The 17,856-nt window shown below is 44.0% G+C and overlaps 1 protein-coding gene across 1 annotated transcript; it reads right to left on the bottom strand.

Moving 5' to 3' along the window:
* Window positions 1-700: 700 nt before the first annotated feature.
* LOC112222577 (E3 ubiquitin-protein ligase E3D-like) lies at window positions 701-16,146 on the bottom strand. Its single transcript, XM_024385318.2, has 9 exons — window positions 16,142-16,146; window positions 13,156-13,361; window positions 11,057-11,108; window positions 10,407-10,647; window positions 9,612-9,684; window positions 9,157-9,235; window positions 8,833-8,941; window positions 6,620-6,758; window positions 701-1,047 (listed from the first exon to the last, which is right to left on the bottom strand). Exons 1-9 carry the CDS (start codon window positions 16,144-16,146, stop codon window positions 986-988), a joined length of 966 nt encoding a protein of 321 aa, XP_024241086.1. The 3' UTR covers window positions 701-985.
* Window positions 16,147-17,856: the final 1,710 nt, after the last annotated feature.

Genomic DNA, 17,856 nt, shown 5'->3' with positions numbered 1-17,856 from the left:
TCACAGAGGTTACATAGAGCCCTCCGTAATTATTGGGACAGTGAAGCATTTTTTTGCCCTTCCTATTTTGGCTTTATACTTCAACAGTTTGGATTAGAAATCAAACAATGACTGAGGTTAAAGTGCAGACTGTCAGCTTCATTTTGAGGGTATTTTCATCCATATCGGGTGAACCATTTTTTGTTGTTGTACATAGTCCCCCATTTTAGGGGAGCAAAAGTATTGGGACAAATTCACTTATGTGTATTGAAGTAGTAAAAAGTTAAGTATTTGGTCCCATATTTATAGCATGCAATGACTACATCAAGCTTGTGACTACACATTTGCTGTTTGTTTTGGTTGTGTTTCAGATGATTTTGTGCCCAATAGAAATTAATGGTAAATAATGTAATGTGTCATTTTGGAGTCACTTTTAATTGTAAAAAAAAGAAGAAAAAAAAAGAATAGACGGATAATCCTGAAGGAATCGTGAATAATGAGTGAGAAAGTTAGATGCACAAATATACCTACAAGCCATTGAGGGGTATGATATTTGGGCATCTGTAACTTTGTCACTCATCATTATTCACGATTCATCCAGGATTATCTGTAATCATGGTAGCATCCACATTCATGCAGAAGTGTTTAGAAACATATTCTATTCTTATTTACAATAAAAGTGACCCCCCCCCTCTAATAAACATGCACTTCAACATAGGCATGTTAGTCAGATTCACTATTTAATCTGGGCAGGTCATCAATAACTCAGACATTCCAATGGAATGGAATGATACAAGTCTTTTTACATGGTCTGCATTACAGCATCTATCAGGGTCATGTTCAGTAGGACCAAAATGAATAAACCTATACAAAACATATAACGGAATGAGCGTTCTTTTTGGAAAATGCTCGAAACTTGGTTTTCCATTACGTGCCTCTTGAACACAGCCTAAGACATAAGTCACTGTACTCTAGTGTTCCAGTGCTTCTTCTGCTGGTCCTCCCTCTAGGAAAGATGAGTGGATCCATGGCTCGTGACCTCTGACATTACAGTCTCATGTACGCCACCTGTAGAGAATTCAGATAGATAGGGTTAGATCTCTAAAGTGTAACAATAAGAGATACAGTATTACTTTTCTCACCTGTTTATGTACATTCAGATATACAGCCAGCAAAATATAATCTTCATTACATACAAGGAAACTGACTTATGATGAGTATACTGTATGGATTGTTTTAAAAACAATGGTGAAAACAGTGACATTTAGGTAAACAATGTGCTCAGATAAAATGAGGGTATTTGTTGGCTTGTGGCATGTCCTGTCCTTTTTCATGGTCAGATGGCTGACACAACAGTACATTAAGAATAATTAAAAAACACAGGTCTTGCACATACACAAAACTCAAAGTCATCTCCTAGTCCTAGTAGTTTGCCTGGAAGAGGGTCACAGCTATGCCTGACTGTATCTCCAGTGAGACCGCTATATTGGGATGATGCATGAGGGCATTGGCTTCACTCAAGGCTCCCTCCCGAAACGCATGACTCAGCCTGTACACCGCATCAAGACAAATGATAATTTGCTGTCACAGACTAATTTGTTAAGACCAAAGGTGAATGTGCTACAAAATAGCTAAGCCCCCAAAGAATACAAGAAAAACTAAGCAAGAAACAAGCCACTATTTATTCCCTTTGACTGAAGAGAGTGAACCTCAACCTCTAACGTTAATGCTTTCAAGGATGTACCTTTGGACCAGCTGCGGTCATTGATAGATGGTTGCAATGGCGCCTAGTGGCAGACGTGGTAGTTTACTCCTGCAAAGTTCATCTGAATTATTTGTTTTAAGTGTTTGTTTTTTTTATGTGCATTGCTTTTAGAAACTTAGTTTTTTTGTGTTTGAACACATATCTAGTTTTTCTTTTTTAATCAACAGTGTTAAAATTAGTTAACATATTTGACTCCAAGCTAATTATTTGGATTCAAATACCAGCACAGATCCTTAGATCTCATCTCTTCTTGTCTCATATCTACTGCACCAAAGGCTGGACAAAAATATACAGAAATGGCAGCAACTGTCACTCACTACACACAAGGTTTCCTCAGATGTTTTGAACATATTAAAACAACCCTGTGCAGGGAGCTGAGAGAACAATCGTATGCAAGACGGGATCCTCCGGAAAAAAATGCAGACGGCAAGGAGGACGGCGCGGTAGGAGACTAATGAACCAACTTAAATCTATTGTGTGCACCGGATGTGGATCATAAAAGACACTGGCCAGTTCTGCAGGTTTCCCCTCAGGCAACTTCCAAAGTAATTCAATTGAGGCTTTCAAATGCTACATTCATAAACAACAAAGGCTAACTACTGAATGACATCATCACTGACAGAGTTCTAGACTTTTGCTGCCTCACAGACTGAGTACATATCCCTCAACAAATGGCACTCCATCTGGCAACACCTACCTGGACTGTCCTCGCACATCTGGACAGGTTTGCCGGATTGTCTAATCTGCAGGACTGACTGCACTGTGAAGTCTACTCCAGAACCAGCTGTCTCATCTTTTGAATGCATGGCTTTCAAAATCACTGGCTCTGTATCAGTACTTGCTGTGCTGATTTATCAGCCTCTTAAGCTCAACTCTGACATTTTTTGTGAAACTATCTGTGGCTCAACACAACACTGCCTTGGCCTCCATACGGGATGAAGTTGCTCCTTTGTAAACCCACCTGGTGTCTTTCTCCAAATATTGTCCCCGGTACACTGAGGAGCTATGCTCTCTTTAAGCAACTGGCCGTCGTGTGTAAGAAAACTGGGCTAACGGTACATGCGCAGATGTTTGAGCAACATCAGCAAGAATACAAACAGAGAATACAAATTCAGCTCGGACAAACTACTTCTCCCAGCTGATCAACAACTCCCGGGTGCTGTTCTCTACTGTGAGCAAGCTCCTCCAACCTGTCAACAATTCTGCTAACTCAGCCTCCTCTGAACAGTGCAACAAATACCTGCGCTTCTTCCAAAGCAAAATTGAAAACCCCAAAACACCATCCTGTCCTTTCCAGCCCCTGTAGTTGGGTCTACCCAGTCCTACACTCCCTGAGTCTAGGTTCTCCACCTTCACCACAGTCACTGCAGCTGATGTAACCAAGCTTGTTAGAACAACTTGCTCACTTCACCCTATCCCCACCTCCCTTTTCAAGACCTGCTTACCTGCTCTGGAGCCTTTCTTCACAGAAAGTATCAACAAGTCCCTCATCACCGGATGTGTCCCTCCTCAGCTCAAACTGTCCACAGTCACACCAGCTCTTAAAAAGCATGACAACCTCCAGAACTACAGGCCTATTTCCAATCTGCCCTTCCAGAGTAAGCTCCTCCCTCAAACGTGCTGTTTCTAACCAACTCCAAAACCACCTGGCCCCTCACAACCTATTTGAGCACCTCCAATTGGTTTTCAGAGCTAGACACAGCACCAAGACTGCCACGGTAAGGGTCACCAATGACGACCTCATGAACGCTAACTCTGGGGCTGACATCGTCCTCATACTCAACACGGTCAGCCACACCATCCTGCTGGACCGCATGGAGAAGCACCTGGGCCTGTCAGACACTTATCTGGTTCCGGTCCTATCCCACTGCTCGCTACGTTTGTAGGCATGGGTCCTAGTAGGTGAGACAGTTGTGGTCCGACAGGGGGTCCCCCTCAAGGCTCGGTTTTGGGGCCACTACTGTTTTGTATCTACATGTTGCCACTGAGAAACATCTTGAGGAAACACGGACTGGGCTTTCACTTCTATGCTGACGACACTCAGTTGTATGTCTCTGACCTCGTTCTATCCTCCTGCCTCAAACGCACCCTTCGCTCCTCCAGGTCCGTCTTCCTTCAGCAGCCCTGCAGCAGACTAAAAACGACAGGTGACAGGGCTTTCAGTTGTGTGGCTCCGCAGCTGTGGAACACACTTCCAGACATTATTAGTGCAGTGTCTCTGTCCTCCTTTAAGGTACAGCTCAAGACCGTGCTGTTCAGAAAAGCTTTCAAGGACCTCAGCTAATTCTGTTCTCATGACCTCCAGAGTTGATGATACCTGTATATAGCTTTGCTTCTTGTCCGTCTATGTTCTGTTTTGTGGATTGTTTTTATTATATATATTTAAAAAAAGAAGGCGCCTTGGGTGTGAGAAAAACACGTTACAAATGAAATGAATTATTATTGACATAAGAAATAGTTGTGATATGCTAATGTTCTTACCAGGGGTGAAACAGTTTCTCATCCCAGCTTCGTCGTGAGCTCACAAGTTACAAATTCGAATAATGGAAATACAATTTTAGACCGCCTCCTTTATTAACGTCTATTCTCCCCCGACGTCCTAGGGATATTCTTTAAAAAATATATATTTATTTATTTGTTTGTTTATTTGATCTAGTGGCGAGTGGCGCAGCGGTCTAAGGCACTGCATCTCAGTGCTAGAGGCGCCACTACAGACACCCTGGTTCGAATCCAGGCTGTATCACAACCGGCCGTGATTGGGAGTCCCATTGGGCGGCGCACAATTGCCCCAGCGTCATTCGGGTTTGGCCGGTGTAGGCCGTCATTGTAAATAAGAATTTATTCTTATCTGACTTGCCAAGTTAAATAAAGGCAAAAAATAAAAACATTAAAATAGGCTACTGACTGAGGGAGGTTTCCGATTCTGATTGAGAGCCACAGCAACTGACTGAGTAATCTAAATTATGGGGACCAGCCACACTGACTGAGTTTCACAAGTCATTCATTCTAATACAATAAAGTGCGGGTTAGCAGAGAATTCCGAAATCCCTTTTTTCATGCATCCCCTGGCACAGAAGTAATGAAACGAGGCACGTGTATCTGAGGGAGGTAATTGATTTCAACAATGCGCCACACTAGTGTTCAAGACATCGTTAGGGTGAGACTTGATATAGATCAAAATTTTCCTGCATTCTGCCCCTTACCTTTTTCTGTCCAGTTTTATCTTCCAGTGTGCCTCTCTGCGTGGGAGATTAATGAGCTGGCGGGGGTGGGGGTCTGTCTGTTCCCTGATGCAGGGGTGGCACTCTGTCTGTTCCCTGATGCAGGGGTGGCACTCTGCACTGGAACTGCTTTACACCCCATTACACCGCAGCACAGCTCAGAGGTGGAACACAACATCCCAGACAACACACCATTCCTCCTCCAATAAATGAGAGGCTAGATCTGGTTAGAAAGGCTAACACAATAGACTGGCACACTCACCATTTCACATGCCCGCACATCATGCACACAAACAAAAACACACACACACACTATTAAGGCTACACTATCAATTTGGGAGTTGTCAGCCCTCATCTGCTGTAACTCTGTCTGACTATGTGATCACACTACTCTCTGGTACTACTAGGCCTACAGCAGAGCAGTGACTCCATCTCTCGAGTAGAGGTATTTAAGTGACTAAAATCAGACACTCTTCATCAGTCCCCTCTTGTCTCTTCTCCCGTCCTAAAACAAGTCCCTCGTCAGCAGCAGGATAATCACTCACGGTCAGGACAAGACATTGATATCCTCCATTTCCAGGCTTTCCAGCTGAGTGATGAACGGGACTTGGGAATATGGTAACGTGTGGGGGGGAGGAGTGTATGGCATTGCAACTATAGACAATTGATGGTTTCTATGGAAAATATGTATGTAAACTAAAAATACTTATTGCGACATCTGGAATGTACGGAATTACTAACTCTTAACACCCTGCACGCCTATCAGACTGAAATACGACGAACTGAAGAGAACTTCTTTCCTTACTTTTTCCATTTTCTCTCTCCCCTCCCTCTAAGTGGGATTGATAGCTTCTTCCAGAGTCAAAATTTAGTTCCTCCTCCCCTGTACAGACCCAGAGGGCAAGTAACAAGAGTTTTGTGAAAGAGGGAAGGAACACAAAATATGAGATTGCAGAGCCTGGGAGAGAGAGAGGAAGGGGAGCTCTTAAATGTAATAAGCAGTCTCGTAGAGGTTTGGCACTGTAGTAGTGGTGGGAAGCGAGAACAGTAAGTAGAAAGCATTTTAATCAAAGGACCCAGAGTCATGATAACTATATAATGAGACAGGAGCCTGAGGCCTTATTTACAGCCACACTGAATATGCAGGAGCTCAAATGTTTGTTATGTTTCATATGTTTTGTGGATGTTAGGCTACTTCAACTTCTGCAACTATACGTCTTGCTCTCAGGTGAGTGCTGCTGTGACAGGTAAAGAGGCAGGGATAAGACAATGCTGGTAATTACTGTGCAACTGTCTGGAAAGTCTTTGGAGAGTCCCTGGTGAGGTCAGCAAAAGTTCACACCTCCAAATCTTGCCTTGGTGCAAGAAAACTCTCCCTTTTGTACTGTAGAGGAGACTGTTTTTGTGTGCACTAATAAGTTAGACTGCCCAACAGTATTGGCGGTGCTCCAGCATCCTCTAAAGATGTGTCAAAAAAGTGTGTCAAAAAATCCTTCTGGACCTCTTTTAGAAAATGAGCTTAAAAAATGGGCGCAACGATAGCTACTAGGCAGAGGCTGTAAATAATGGATAGCAGCAATATGGAATCAAACAGTGGCATGCTCCTCCTGCCAAGGGGAGAAGCTCTGCCTACATTACCCAGAGGCCCTGTTACCTGGTAGGAGTTCATGGAATGCAGCGACAGAGGGCGACAGGAAGTACTGGCTGTCAGCACCGACAACAGCTCCTGGCACGTGGTCTGAGGCAGGTCTAGGGGGTGGACACCGATGTCCTTCTCCCAGGTGTCTACAACACTGGACACACACAGAGATAAGGGATAGCGAGAGAAAGAGACAAAGAAATGTAAAAAAAAATAACGAGACCGAGAGAAAGACATGAAGAGAAATTGTACAGCACTGCATCAGTCAGAGTAATACATACGTCAAATATCTCTCAGAGGTTCACATCTTCTAGGCAAGGGGACATAAATCCCAGTTTGAAGTGTTATGATGTTAATCAAATAATTTGAATATATCACTGGGTAATGTTGAACAGCGAGAGTTTGAAAGGGATGGAGGAATGAGAAAGTGAGGGAGAGATTGATTCCCTGTCACAGGTTGTGGAAGCGATCCAGGTTTTTTCATTACATTTGGCCATCTGTGCAGTAGTAGCCCTGTGAGAGCCACTGAGTTAAAATGCTGATAAGCCCTTAGTATCGAAAGTAACACTCACTTAGTATACAGTGAATACAACTGCTTTTACAGTAAAGAAAAGCATAACACATGCAGCGCTGGTCATAACACTTCAACGGTCACCCAAGTCCACCTGGGGTGTAGTGTTGAGGAGCCATTGTTCAAACAGAAGCAAATGGCTGAAACAGGGAGGGACTAACCTGAACTTGTCCAATAAGAAACCCTCGTATTCATTGCAAAAAATGTTTTTCGACAGTTTGTACTAATGAGTACACCCCTGGTAATAAATTAGATTAGTTCTGCAGTCGTCAACTCTACACTAATCAAGTCATTGCCCTCAGTGACAGCCACAATTAAATTAAGCAGAGGCTCACCGATTCTCCCACCAATTATAGACACATTACTGGCGTGCATCTCCAACAAACACCACGTCACCTCCAGTACGTTCAACCAAGACAGATGGTGCTCCGTGACTTACACGGCTGAATTAAAACATGGTCAGGGATAAATGTTTCTCTACCACTTCCCCACATATAAGCTGTGTCAGCCAATAGCCACGCTGTTTTCTTCCCGAAATGTTGGAGGAGTGATCCGTTTTAAGCTAGTGTAGGTCAGGGCTCTCCAACCCTGTTCCCGGAGAGCTAACCTCCTGTAGGTTTTCGCTCCAACCCCAATTGTAACTAACCTGATTTAGCTTATCAACCTACTAATTATCAACCTGCGTGCTAAGGTTAGAGCGAAAACCTACAGGATGGTAGCTCTCCAGGAACAGGGTTGGAGAGCCTTGGCGTAGGGTGTTCGTGTATTCAAATCCAAGCCTGGATTTCCAGAGTATTGCAGGCTTTCTGTTCTTACCTGATATTTAATTCCACCCACCTGGTGTCCCAGGTCTAAACCAGTCCCTGATTTAGATGGGAAGAATGAAAATCAGCAGTGGAACTGGCTTCGATGTCCAGATTTGAATACAGATTTGAATACCTCTGAATACCTCCTGTCATACTTAAAACAGCAGGCAATTTCCCATCCTACATGCAGTTAACAGCACCGATGTGATGCGCTGAGTTACGCTGTACTGTAGTGCCGTGCGGATAGGAGTGGAGTCCTCTCCTTTCATCTACAGTTTGTTAATTACAGCTCGGCTGCCAGTCTGCTGGAGGGGCCGTCACATCCTACAAAGCAAAACCAGACTTCTCTAAGGTGAAGAAGGAAATCGTAACCGAAGTGAAGAATCCTCCTGCGGGGAACTCGGCATGAAGGAACATGGAGCAGCCACCACATCTATCTGTGACTCATTTCTGTTCTCAGTTGCAAAACACAATTTTAGAATAAATAAAAACATACTCTAGCAGAAATGCAGAGGCTGTCAGGCTGACATTCAGCAGGAGATTGGTATGTAGGCTATATCGCACTCTTGGTGTGTGCTGCCAGTGCTTTGACGGCGCTGCCAGCCTTAGTGGGTGATTGACGCTCAGAACACTGGCGGTCACCTCTGACAGCCGATGACATAGTGGCAGAGAAAGAGACGATGAGGGAGTCACTGTTCAGGAGCCAGAGCTGAGGATCAGAAGAAGTCATTGAACACTTCACATCCGCTCTGTTAAAGCCACACACATTTCACCAATGCAAATGCCGTCTCTACCTCACATATTTCAAGCGCTCTCGCTCACACATATGTACGCACGTTCACACCTCTTACCAATACGAAGGCTTTTCCATCTGGGGTCTGGATAGAGAAACGAAACACGCTCTGGGAGGAGGACAGCTCCACCAGTCTGGCAGCTATGGTCTGTTCCAGGAACAGTGACCTGTGGAAGAGTAGGGCATGGTTAACCATCATTATGAATTCTACCTTCCTGTGTCTAAAATAATATTCTACATCTCATTGGCATTGTAGTAACATCATGAAGAACGATACATTTCCATTGATTTGCACTTTGAGAAGCTGAGTATCCGTATGATGATGAGTATCCACAGATGTTACAGCAACATGCACCAGTCTGAGAAGCAGCACCATAGTTACCTGTCTAGAGAGGTATCAAACTGGCCGTCTCCCACAATGGGTCTCACCGTCACCTCTGTGATGTAGAGTTTCAGGGTCCCTGCAACATTTCCAGAAACTGTTATTATTGAGCGAACCCTCATGCAAACAGAACCTGGCCTGGGCATCTTTCCTAATGCAATGTAACTTCATTATGGTTCAAGCCCCGGGGTAGATGATAAAAGTTGGTAATTGAACTGGCAAACGAAGGGCTGCTGATCTCATGCCATTTACTGCCTTTGTGCCTGTGAGCAAGGAACTTAAGCACTAAAATTGCTCTGGTCGTGCCGCTCTGAGGCAGACGCTGTGCTGCTCCCAACCAGTGTGTGTTTGTGTGTGTGTGTGTGTGACATTGGGTATTATGACATCCAATCAATAAATTCCCGTTGAAAAAATGGACAATATACTGTATCTATTCTATAATGACTGTTATGTACCTGGTGCCACAGCCTCTCCCAGGCCAGCTGTACAACTCTTACAGGAGACAAGTGTACGCCTGCGGTTGGGTTTCTACAAAAAAGAACAGAAAAATACTAAATAAAGCTAAAGACAAGAACACACAGTTCTAATTTAAGTTCCTCCAAAACGGGAATCGATAACTGCAATCAAACAGCCTAAAAAGAGGAGAGAGCAATGGGCAGGCAGAATTCCTCTCCTCATCTCTCTTTCCACTTCCCATCCACTCAACCACAACCACACTAAAAGGCCCAGGCTGAGCCACAGATAGTGACTAATAGATGGAGAGGGAAATCAATCCCACTCCAGATAGTGATGGAGAGAGAGAGAGAGAGAGAGAGAGAGGCCTGGCTGTAAGCTCGGGCTAAAGTGGCTCATGATAAGTGTTGATGTGCTGCCTGTCTGCCCGCCTCCCCAAGTTTCCTCTCTAAAAGGGAGTGCTGCTAGCTGCTGCTGGTAGTGAAGTAGAATGTGTCCATCTCCTCCTGCCAGTCTCGGGCCCAGTGGGATGGGGGGTATACAGATACAGTCTCCCACTAACAATGAGCCTGAAGCACATACACTGCTCATGTAAATACAGTACACTTTCCAAACATGAGGAAAACTTTTGAAAATGTAGCTTTACTTTTTGGTAGGTATACAGCACATTGGGGAGGGAGTGAGAGCGAGGTGAAACGTCAAAATGATGTATCTAACGAACATCAAAGTGATGAGCAATGCTAAAACAGCATTGATATTCTGCCTCAGAGGTTCCTTCCTTCCTTGCCTCCTCTCACCGGTGTGTCCTGATTTTGACCATCAGCCATTTTGTTGGTGATGGGCCTGGGGCTGAGCTCCTGGGTGAGAGTCTCCTCACAGCCTCTATCCCGGGGCACAAGGAGGTGAGTGTCGCCCAGTAAACAGTCCTCCGCTCGGGGCAGCAGCTTCAGGTTGGCAAAGGGGTCCGGATGGCAACACCAGTCATCCACCAGGGAGCTCCAGTTGCCGTTGGGGAGAGGGAGCACTCGCTTGAACACCCTGAGAAAAATTTATGACATTACATTGTTACACAATGGAGACTACTTGTACTGTGATGAAATTAATCGATAACATCAATCAAAAACATATTTGCATGAATCAATCAAAAACATATTTGCATTAACAGGGAAAGCAGGGCAATATTCCAGTTCTACCCATTTTCCATGACATAATGTCACAAACATATGTATTCCCTAAGCAGGTGTGCATGTATCCCCCTATCCAATGTCTCCATGACATTTGGGAGATTAGCTGAGACAGAACACAGCACTGTCCTCTAGCTCAAACAGCCATCCATCTCCCTCACTGAACCCATCTTCTCCACTACTGTGAGCGGCATCACTTCCTGTGTCTGAACGGAGGACGTAAATTAACCAACAAACCAACTTCCTTCTCGTGGTCGTCTCACCTCTCCTCCAGCACCCTGGTCCCACAGGACTGGCAGTGGAAGCAATAACTCTCTTAGACCAGCAGCCTCTCCATCACACTCCCCAGGGCCCCTGTCAGGAGAGAGTAGCCACAGAAAACATAAACAACTCTATCGGCGGAAAAGAGCTTCACCTAGAGACGGAGCAAAAGTCGATAAACATCGGACTGGCGGTGGTGAAAGAAGCTGGGAAGAAAGCTGCTAATCAATCTGTTTTTGATTGGATTTGTCAATGAATTACCCCTGTCCTTGTGTTGTGTCGGCTGAGCCGTTGGGTGGGGCGCTAAATTACTCCCTCACACCATAAAACACACAGAGGGAACAAAGGCAGGGAGATGAAGGCCTGGGGTCTGGGCCCATATCCAAAAAGCATTTCAGAGAAGGAGTGCTCAAAAACAGATTAATTGCCAGCTTTCTGCCAAGCTGATTTCACCACCGCCAGTCCGCCACCACCGCAGTGTTTATCGACTTTTGCCCCCTAGATCACACTTTTTGTGTATATGGATAGGGAGAGAGACATGGGAGCAATCTCCTCTGGTTCCCAGGTTAGTGCTGCAATGACTACAGTTAATATAAGCCAGATCTGATGAGTGAGACAAAGTAAACCTGGGGTGTACCAAACGGAAGAAAACAGACTGGTGCCAGGACAACAACCTCTCCCTCAACGTGATCAAGACAAAGGAGATTATTGCAGACTACAAGAAAAGGAGGACCGGGCCTCCCGGGTGGTGCAGTGGTTAAGGGCGCTGTACTGCAGAGCCAGCAGAGACTCTGGTTTCGCTCCCATGCTCTGTCGTAACCGGCCGCGACCAGGAGGTCCGTGGGCCGACGCACAATTGGCCTAGCGTCGTGCGGGTTAGGGAGGGCTTGGCCGGTAGGGATATCCTTGTCTCATCGCGCACCAACGACTCCCGTGGCGGGCCGGGCGCAGTGCGCGCTAACCAAGGTTGGATGCGCGCTGTGTTAAGAAGCAGTGCGGCTTGGTTGGGTCGTGTATCGGAGGACGCATGACTCTCAACCTTCGTCTCTCCCGAGCCCGTAAGGGAGTTGTAGCGATGAGACAAGATAGTAGCTACTAACAATTGGATACCATGAAATTGGGGAGAAAAGGGGGTAAAATTCACACACAAAAAAAAAGAAGAGGAGGACCGAGCATGCCCCCATTCTCATCGATGGGGCTGTAGTAGAGCAGGTTGAGAGCTTCAAGTTACTTGGTGTCCACATCACCAACAAACTAACATGGTCCAAGCACACCAAGACAGTCGTGAAGAGGGCACGGCAATACCTATTCCCCCTGAGGAGAATATTTGGCATGGTCCTCAGATCCTCAAAAGGTTCTGCATCCTGACTGGTTGCATCACTGCCTGGTATGGCAACTGCTCGGCCTCTGACCGCAAGGCACTACAGTGGATAGTGCGTACGACCCAGTACATCACTGGGGCCAAGCTTCCTGCCATCCAGGACCTCTCTCTATACCAGGCGGTGTCAGAGGAAGGCCCTATAACTTGTCAAAAGACTACAGCCACCCTAGTCATAGACTGTTCTCTCTGCTACTGCACGGCAAGCGGTACCGGTGCGCCACGTCTAGGTCCAAGAGGCTTCCAAACAGCTTCTACCCCCAAGCCATAAGACTCCTGAGCATCTAATCAAATGGCTACCCAGACTACTAGGAAAATCAAGTTACAGCTGATTCAGGTCAAATATTCACATTGTCTGTATATCTATCAGTGTGTGTAGCTTTATGCACCAGACATGACAGGCCAATTACTGAGCCGATGACTCAGTCCTTTATAGATCAGTACTGTGTGGGCTGATCAGGCTTCAGAGAGCACACAGGAGGACTCCACTGTTTCAGTTTGAGGGAAGGCTTCACAGCCATGGACTAACCGACTCAAGCCAGATGAGAATAAATTATATAAATAACAAATTATCTGCTGATACTGTTCCATATTGCCTGAAGTGGAGATGGTAATTAGGCTATGTGAGAAACATACATTGACATGGTGGTAATTCTCTGTGTGTGTGCGTACGTGCACACATTTATTTTTGAGTGTCGTCCATACAGCTAGCCTCACCATTACCTGTGTCATCTGTGTGCTGGTCCACATTGAGGCGCATTCTGAAGTGTATCTCGTCTCCTGTTCCAGGTGCCTCCCTGCAGAAGCCCTCCACGAGGCTGACCCCTGCTGGCAGCTCCACGATTAGCAGGACCCGAGGAGTCCGGATGTGGAGGGACAAATCTCCTCCTGTAACGCTCACCTCTGCATAGCTCTTAGCCACATCTCTCCTGGGGGAGGGACAGACAGAGTGTCTTAATTTTTCTAAGCACAGGTAAACCTGGTAACAAAACATATACAATTGGATTAATGACTCAGTATAATGGTAGACTTCTGCACAATGGCTAAGAGACAAATGAGACCACGTTCCTTGACAAGTGGATGATAAACAAGTGAATGGTAGACCAGTGTGTGTGACAGTACTAAAGTCATTTATCATAACCTTCCAACCTGTTCTTATCCCCCTCTACCTCCTGCCTGTTGCCGTCTCAGCTCAAAGTAGAAGTCTAATAAGTTAGAGGAAAACTTGCAAAGAGAGAGGATGCACTCACTGCTCTGAAGGAAGAAGGGAAACGAGCTGTAGGCCAACTGAAGGGAGAGAGGGAGAGAGAAATAAAGATATTTATATATTGTGTGTGTGTGTAAGAAAGAGAAATGAAGGAAGAAATAAAGAGTGGTGGGTAGGGGAAAGTGCATGTACAATGTTCATCTAATAGAGAAAAAGCCCCCCCCCCCGCAGCGACACCCCTGATGCACTCATGCATGGATGATATGTTGCCCTCTGCTCAATCTCTTGGTTCGATGCAATTATTTTCACTAGCCATGCAATGTGTCTCTGTCCATGCTTGACACAACTGCTGTCCCCCAGGAGGAAAAACATATTTCCCAGCGAAGACAGCTGGGCTTGGGTCAGCTGCATTGGATTTTCTCACTTCCAACCGAGTGGAGGAAGCAACAACAAACAACTGGAAGGAACCATCATCAGATTTGCTCTAAATTATTCTGTCTACAATTAGATATTTAGGCTACTACTGCCTCACCAGACAATACACAAGCGATTGGCAAAACAAGGGTCTCTAACCAGTAAAACCTGCTCTTTTTTTACAAGATATTATCCAACTATAGAACAATTAGGCTATGCAGTGAAGCACCGACAAGGCTATAGGCCTAACCTACCGACAAGGCTATAGGCCTAACCTACAGAATCCCACACCAATAAACTGTAACACATTTAGGGGACTTTTATGTGTCCATCTACCGTGTCTCAATGGGCCATGGCTCCGGCAGGCCTGCTCTCACTTAGGGCAACAGCCAGGCCACTGGTACTTTTCAGATTGTGTTTACATAACAATGGCTAACTGTGAACTTTAACACCTTCTCACAAAGCAACTGTTTTGATAACCTATGCAGAGGTTGTTGATTCTGCTCTTCACAAGTCCTCACTGTCAGCCCTGTGGAACAGTGGAAACACAATTTCCCAAGTATCACAGAAGGGTGTATACACTTGTATAACACTGGTGTTACAGTCGAAAAGCAGAATTAAGTGAGAAGAGTATACATTTATTCTCAGAGATGAAAAGATTCATTAGGGGCCGATTCAAATTTGAGATAAGCAGACTTAACATGGACTTAGGTCCATAAAACATTGATTTAAGTCAAAATATTTTGTTTTAAGTCCATCTTAAGTCAACTTATCTCAAGTCTGAATAGGGCCCTAACGCTGTTTTTGTTAACAGTCCAAATGCAGCATTAGGGCCCTATTAAAACTAAACATTTTGACTTAAGAGCATGTTTTATGGACTCAAGTCCATGTTAAGTCTGACTAGCTGCCACAGCTGGAATGGCCCATTTAATTTTATAATATCAACGAAACAAAAAAATTGCCCAACGTGAAACTGTTCATTTCCTACTTCAAAACCACAACTGGTGTCAAAATATAGCATTACATCCATGAGAACATGTTGGCCCAATATATGTGATGCAAGGGCAGGGCCATCACCTGTTTCCTAACATTTGGGGGTCATATCTGAAGAGCAGGGGCTGAGAGGGTCAGAGGAGAAAAAGAGGCCCTTTTCTAATATAACTTCCTGCAATTCTACGTGATTTTATATGACTGGAGATATGAATCAGATTTTTTATACCACACAAATGATCAAAATGGCAAGTTACTCTGATGTTGAAATAGGCCTACCGAGATCAATAAAACGAACTGCCCATGTCTTAAACGCAACCAATAGCATAGGCCTGTGAAAAGAGAGGATACACATATTTTAGGCCTACAATATGAGGAAATTAAAGTACACGAACTTTCTGGTGGCACTCACTTATCCAAACAGATTTTTCCCGCAATTGTATTTTGAAATATATATTTTAAAAATGCTGTTCATTGATAGCTACCACAGTCGGCGGTTTGATATTTGGCGCCTGGGCTGCAGTCTTGGCGCTCATGTGACAAAACACAATCAACAGCATAAAAAAAGAAGAGAGATATTGATCATCTATGGCTATATTATGCTCTCTGGTGTAGTATTTTCAACGATTTCATTTATTTCTGTAGAGACAGTAGTTACATAATTGGCACATTCATTTCAATTTAACTGCAGCGCGCTGTATTCTCCAAGGCTAACTAATGAACACTTCTTCTTATTTATTCAATTGATCGTGGTCAATAATCCTATGAGGTTATTGTGAAGGTAGGCCTACTGTAACAATGATATATCAGCAAGTAGCCTAGCCTATTACAAGATAATAAATTCAGAAAGTCAATGAAGCCAATAGTGGTTTCAGCTACACTGTTATAGAAGGCCTTATGACCTTTTTAACCAATAAGAAAAGATGTCAAATGACTTGAATAGCCTATGGGAAAAGTGTACACGTGTATTTGCATCAGTAGGCTATGTGACTGAAATGCATCAGAAAAGTATTGGAAAGTTGGGCTATAGGCCTAATGTGTGTGTAGAATAGTTCTGGATTGCTTTCAATTGCTAGACTAAAGATCATGTGCACTCACCTCATTTTAGCTAATATTTCCAAGCATAAATGTAACCAAATATCCAAACGGAGATTCACTGAAAACAAAAATCGGACATTGATTGATTTATCAAGATGAGTTCCCATGCGTGTCTCAAAACAGCGCAACGACTCTGTTCTCAATCAAAACGGTGCTGGTATTATCAGTTGACCACACATGGCAATTGCGTTACATTTATTATAACCAGCGGTGTAGTGATATTTTTTTTAGCTTGCCCACAGGACCACAATTTTGCATTATTATTACGTCATCATTTCTGAATGAAAGTATGTACCGACATTGTATAAGATCATTTTATAATATACATACAATGCATAATCCAAATTGCACGATTGCCTACACATACTCTAAGTAGCTCAAGGAAAATGTTATATTTTTTAAATCCTAAAACTCCACATTATGCCTACTTTATTATAAATTAGGCCGCCATCACTGTCAATCGTGAATGATAATTATTCACGTTTTACATGTGAAACGTACATGCTGCATGCATGCCAACCATTTGATCCAATCAGTTTCATGGCAATATGCATTTCAATCTTGAATGATGTAAAGGTGGGTTGGGTTTGCATATAGCAGTAGCGGGACTGGAGAGCCATCACACTGCTGCGGTGTTATGAAGGAACTGATAACTGGAGTGCCTGTACAGATACACTACTGCCCTAAATGTTTACATTAAGAATCACAGAGAACATCTTATCAAAAAAAATATTTTGCTTTCTGATAACTGATAACTGATATTTTCTGATATCTGTAACCGGCCTAACTACTATCTAATCGAATTTTCTAGCAGATGGAGTTAAACACAGACACAGCATGAGAACAAAACTGCAACAACTTCAGCACAATCATCCTAAATTGACATAAACAATTACGTGGTGTTTTTGGTATAACAGTAGCCTGACATTATCTATGCTATTATGGTTGGTGTGTTATGTAGAATACTAATGAATCATTAAGTGATCTTGCGAGAAATATCACTATTCTGAGAAGTGGCACCAGCCACTCTACACCCCTGATTATAACCGTTGGATGAAAAAGATTCGGGGTTGACCCAAAATCAATCGGGACTAAAGCCAGGTCCTGGTTAAGTTCCTGTGATGTAGGGCCCGGAGTTGATGTTATAAATATCACATAAGTGTGTGGTCCTTGCTTGAGATGTTGAATCCCTTTCTTTTCGTTTGTTCTGCGAGAATTTGTGCACGGCACGAACGCACCTCTGTCCTGTCCTGCGAACGTTAGCACAACTAGCTGACATTAGCTAAGACTAGCTAACGTTACCTAGCTAGAGCTTGCTAACTATTTGGCAAATAATTACCGGAGAACAAGAATACCACTTTGCAACCGCTTCCTTAGTTCGATAAACACCCCACTGGGGTCCCCAGCTCCTTTGGTATTTTCTCCCATGGTGTGTCTGTCTTTTTCTTCTATGTACTTCTGGTACTCGCAATGGCTAACATTTAATAACAAAGACACGTGCAAGTTTACTTTTTGCTTTAACAGAGATAACGAAATGACTGTGTACATCTGATTGTCAGTATGGTGAATTAAAGTAAATGTAGCAATAAAAATCATCAGCCTATCAATTTCAACTATCAACTTCTAAGGCATATATTTGAGGAGCTCTCAACACGAGCCGGAACTTATATATCGCTAGAATGGATTTGCAGTCGGACAAATGAAGTAGACGTGTA

This window comes from Oncorhynchus tshawytscha, linkage group LG23 (assembly GCF_018296145.1).
Source record: "Oncorhynchus tshawytscha isolate Ot180627B linkage group LG23, Otsh_v2.0, whole genome shotgun sequence".
In the NCBI taxonomy this organism is placed as follows: Eukaryota; Metazoa; Chordata; class Actinopteri; order Salmoniformes; family Salmonidae; genus Oncorhynchus; species Oncorhynchus tshawytscha.
Note: the sequence above shows the minus strand (reverse complement) of the source record. Positions and strands in the feature narration are given on the sequence as shown.

Excerpts from the sequence above, each read along its gene's own strand:
- LOC112222577 (XM_024385318.2), bottom strand. Across the intron at positions 11,109-13,155 it reads CCAGCACACAGATGACACAG|AGAGTTATTGCTTCCACTGC; the intron begins GTAATGGTGAGG and ends TGCTGGTCTAAG. Across the intron at positions 1,048-6,619 it reads ATTCCATGAACTCCTACCAG|GTGGCGTACATGAGACTGTA; the intron begins GTAACAGGGCCT and ends AATTCTCTACAG.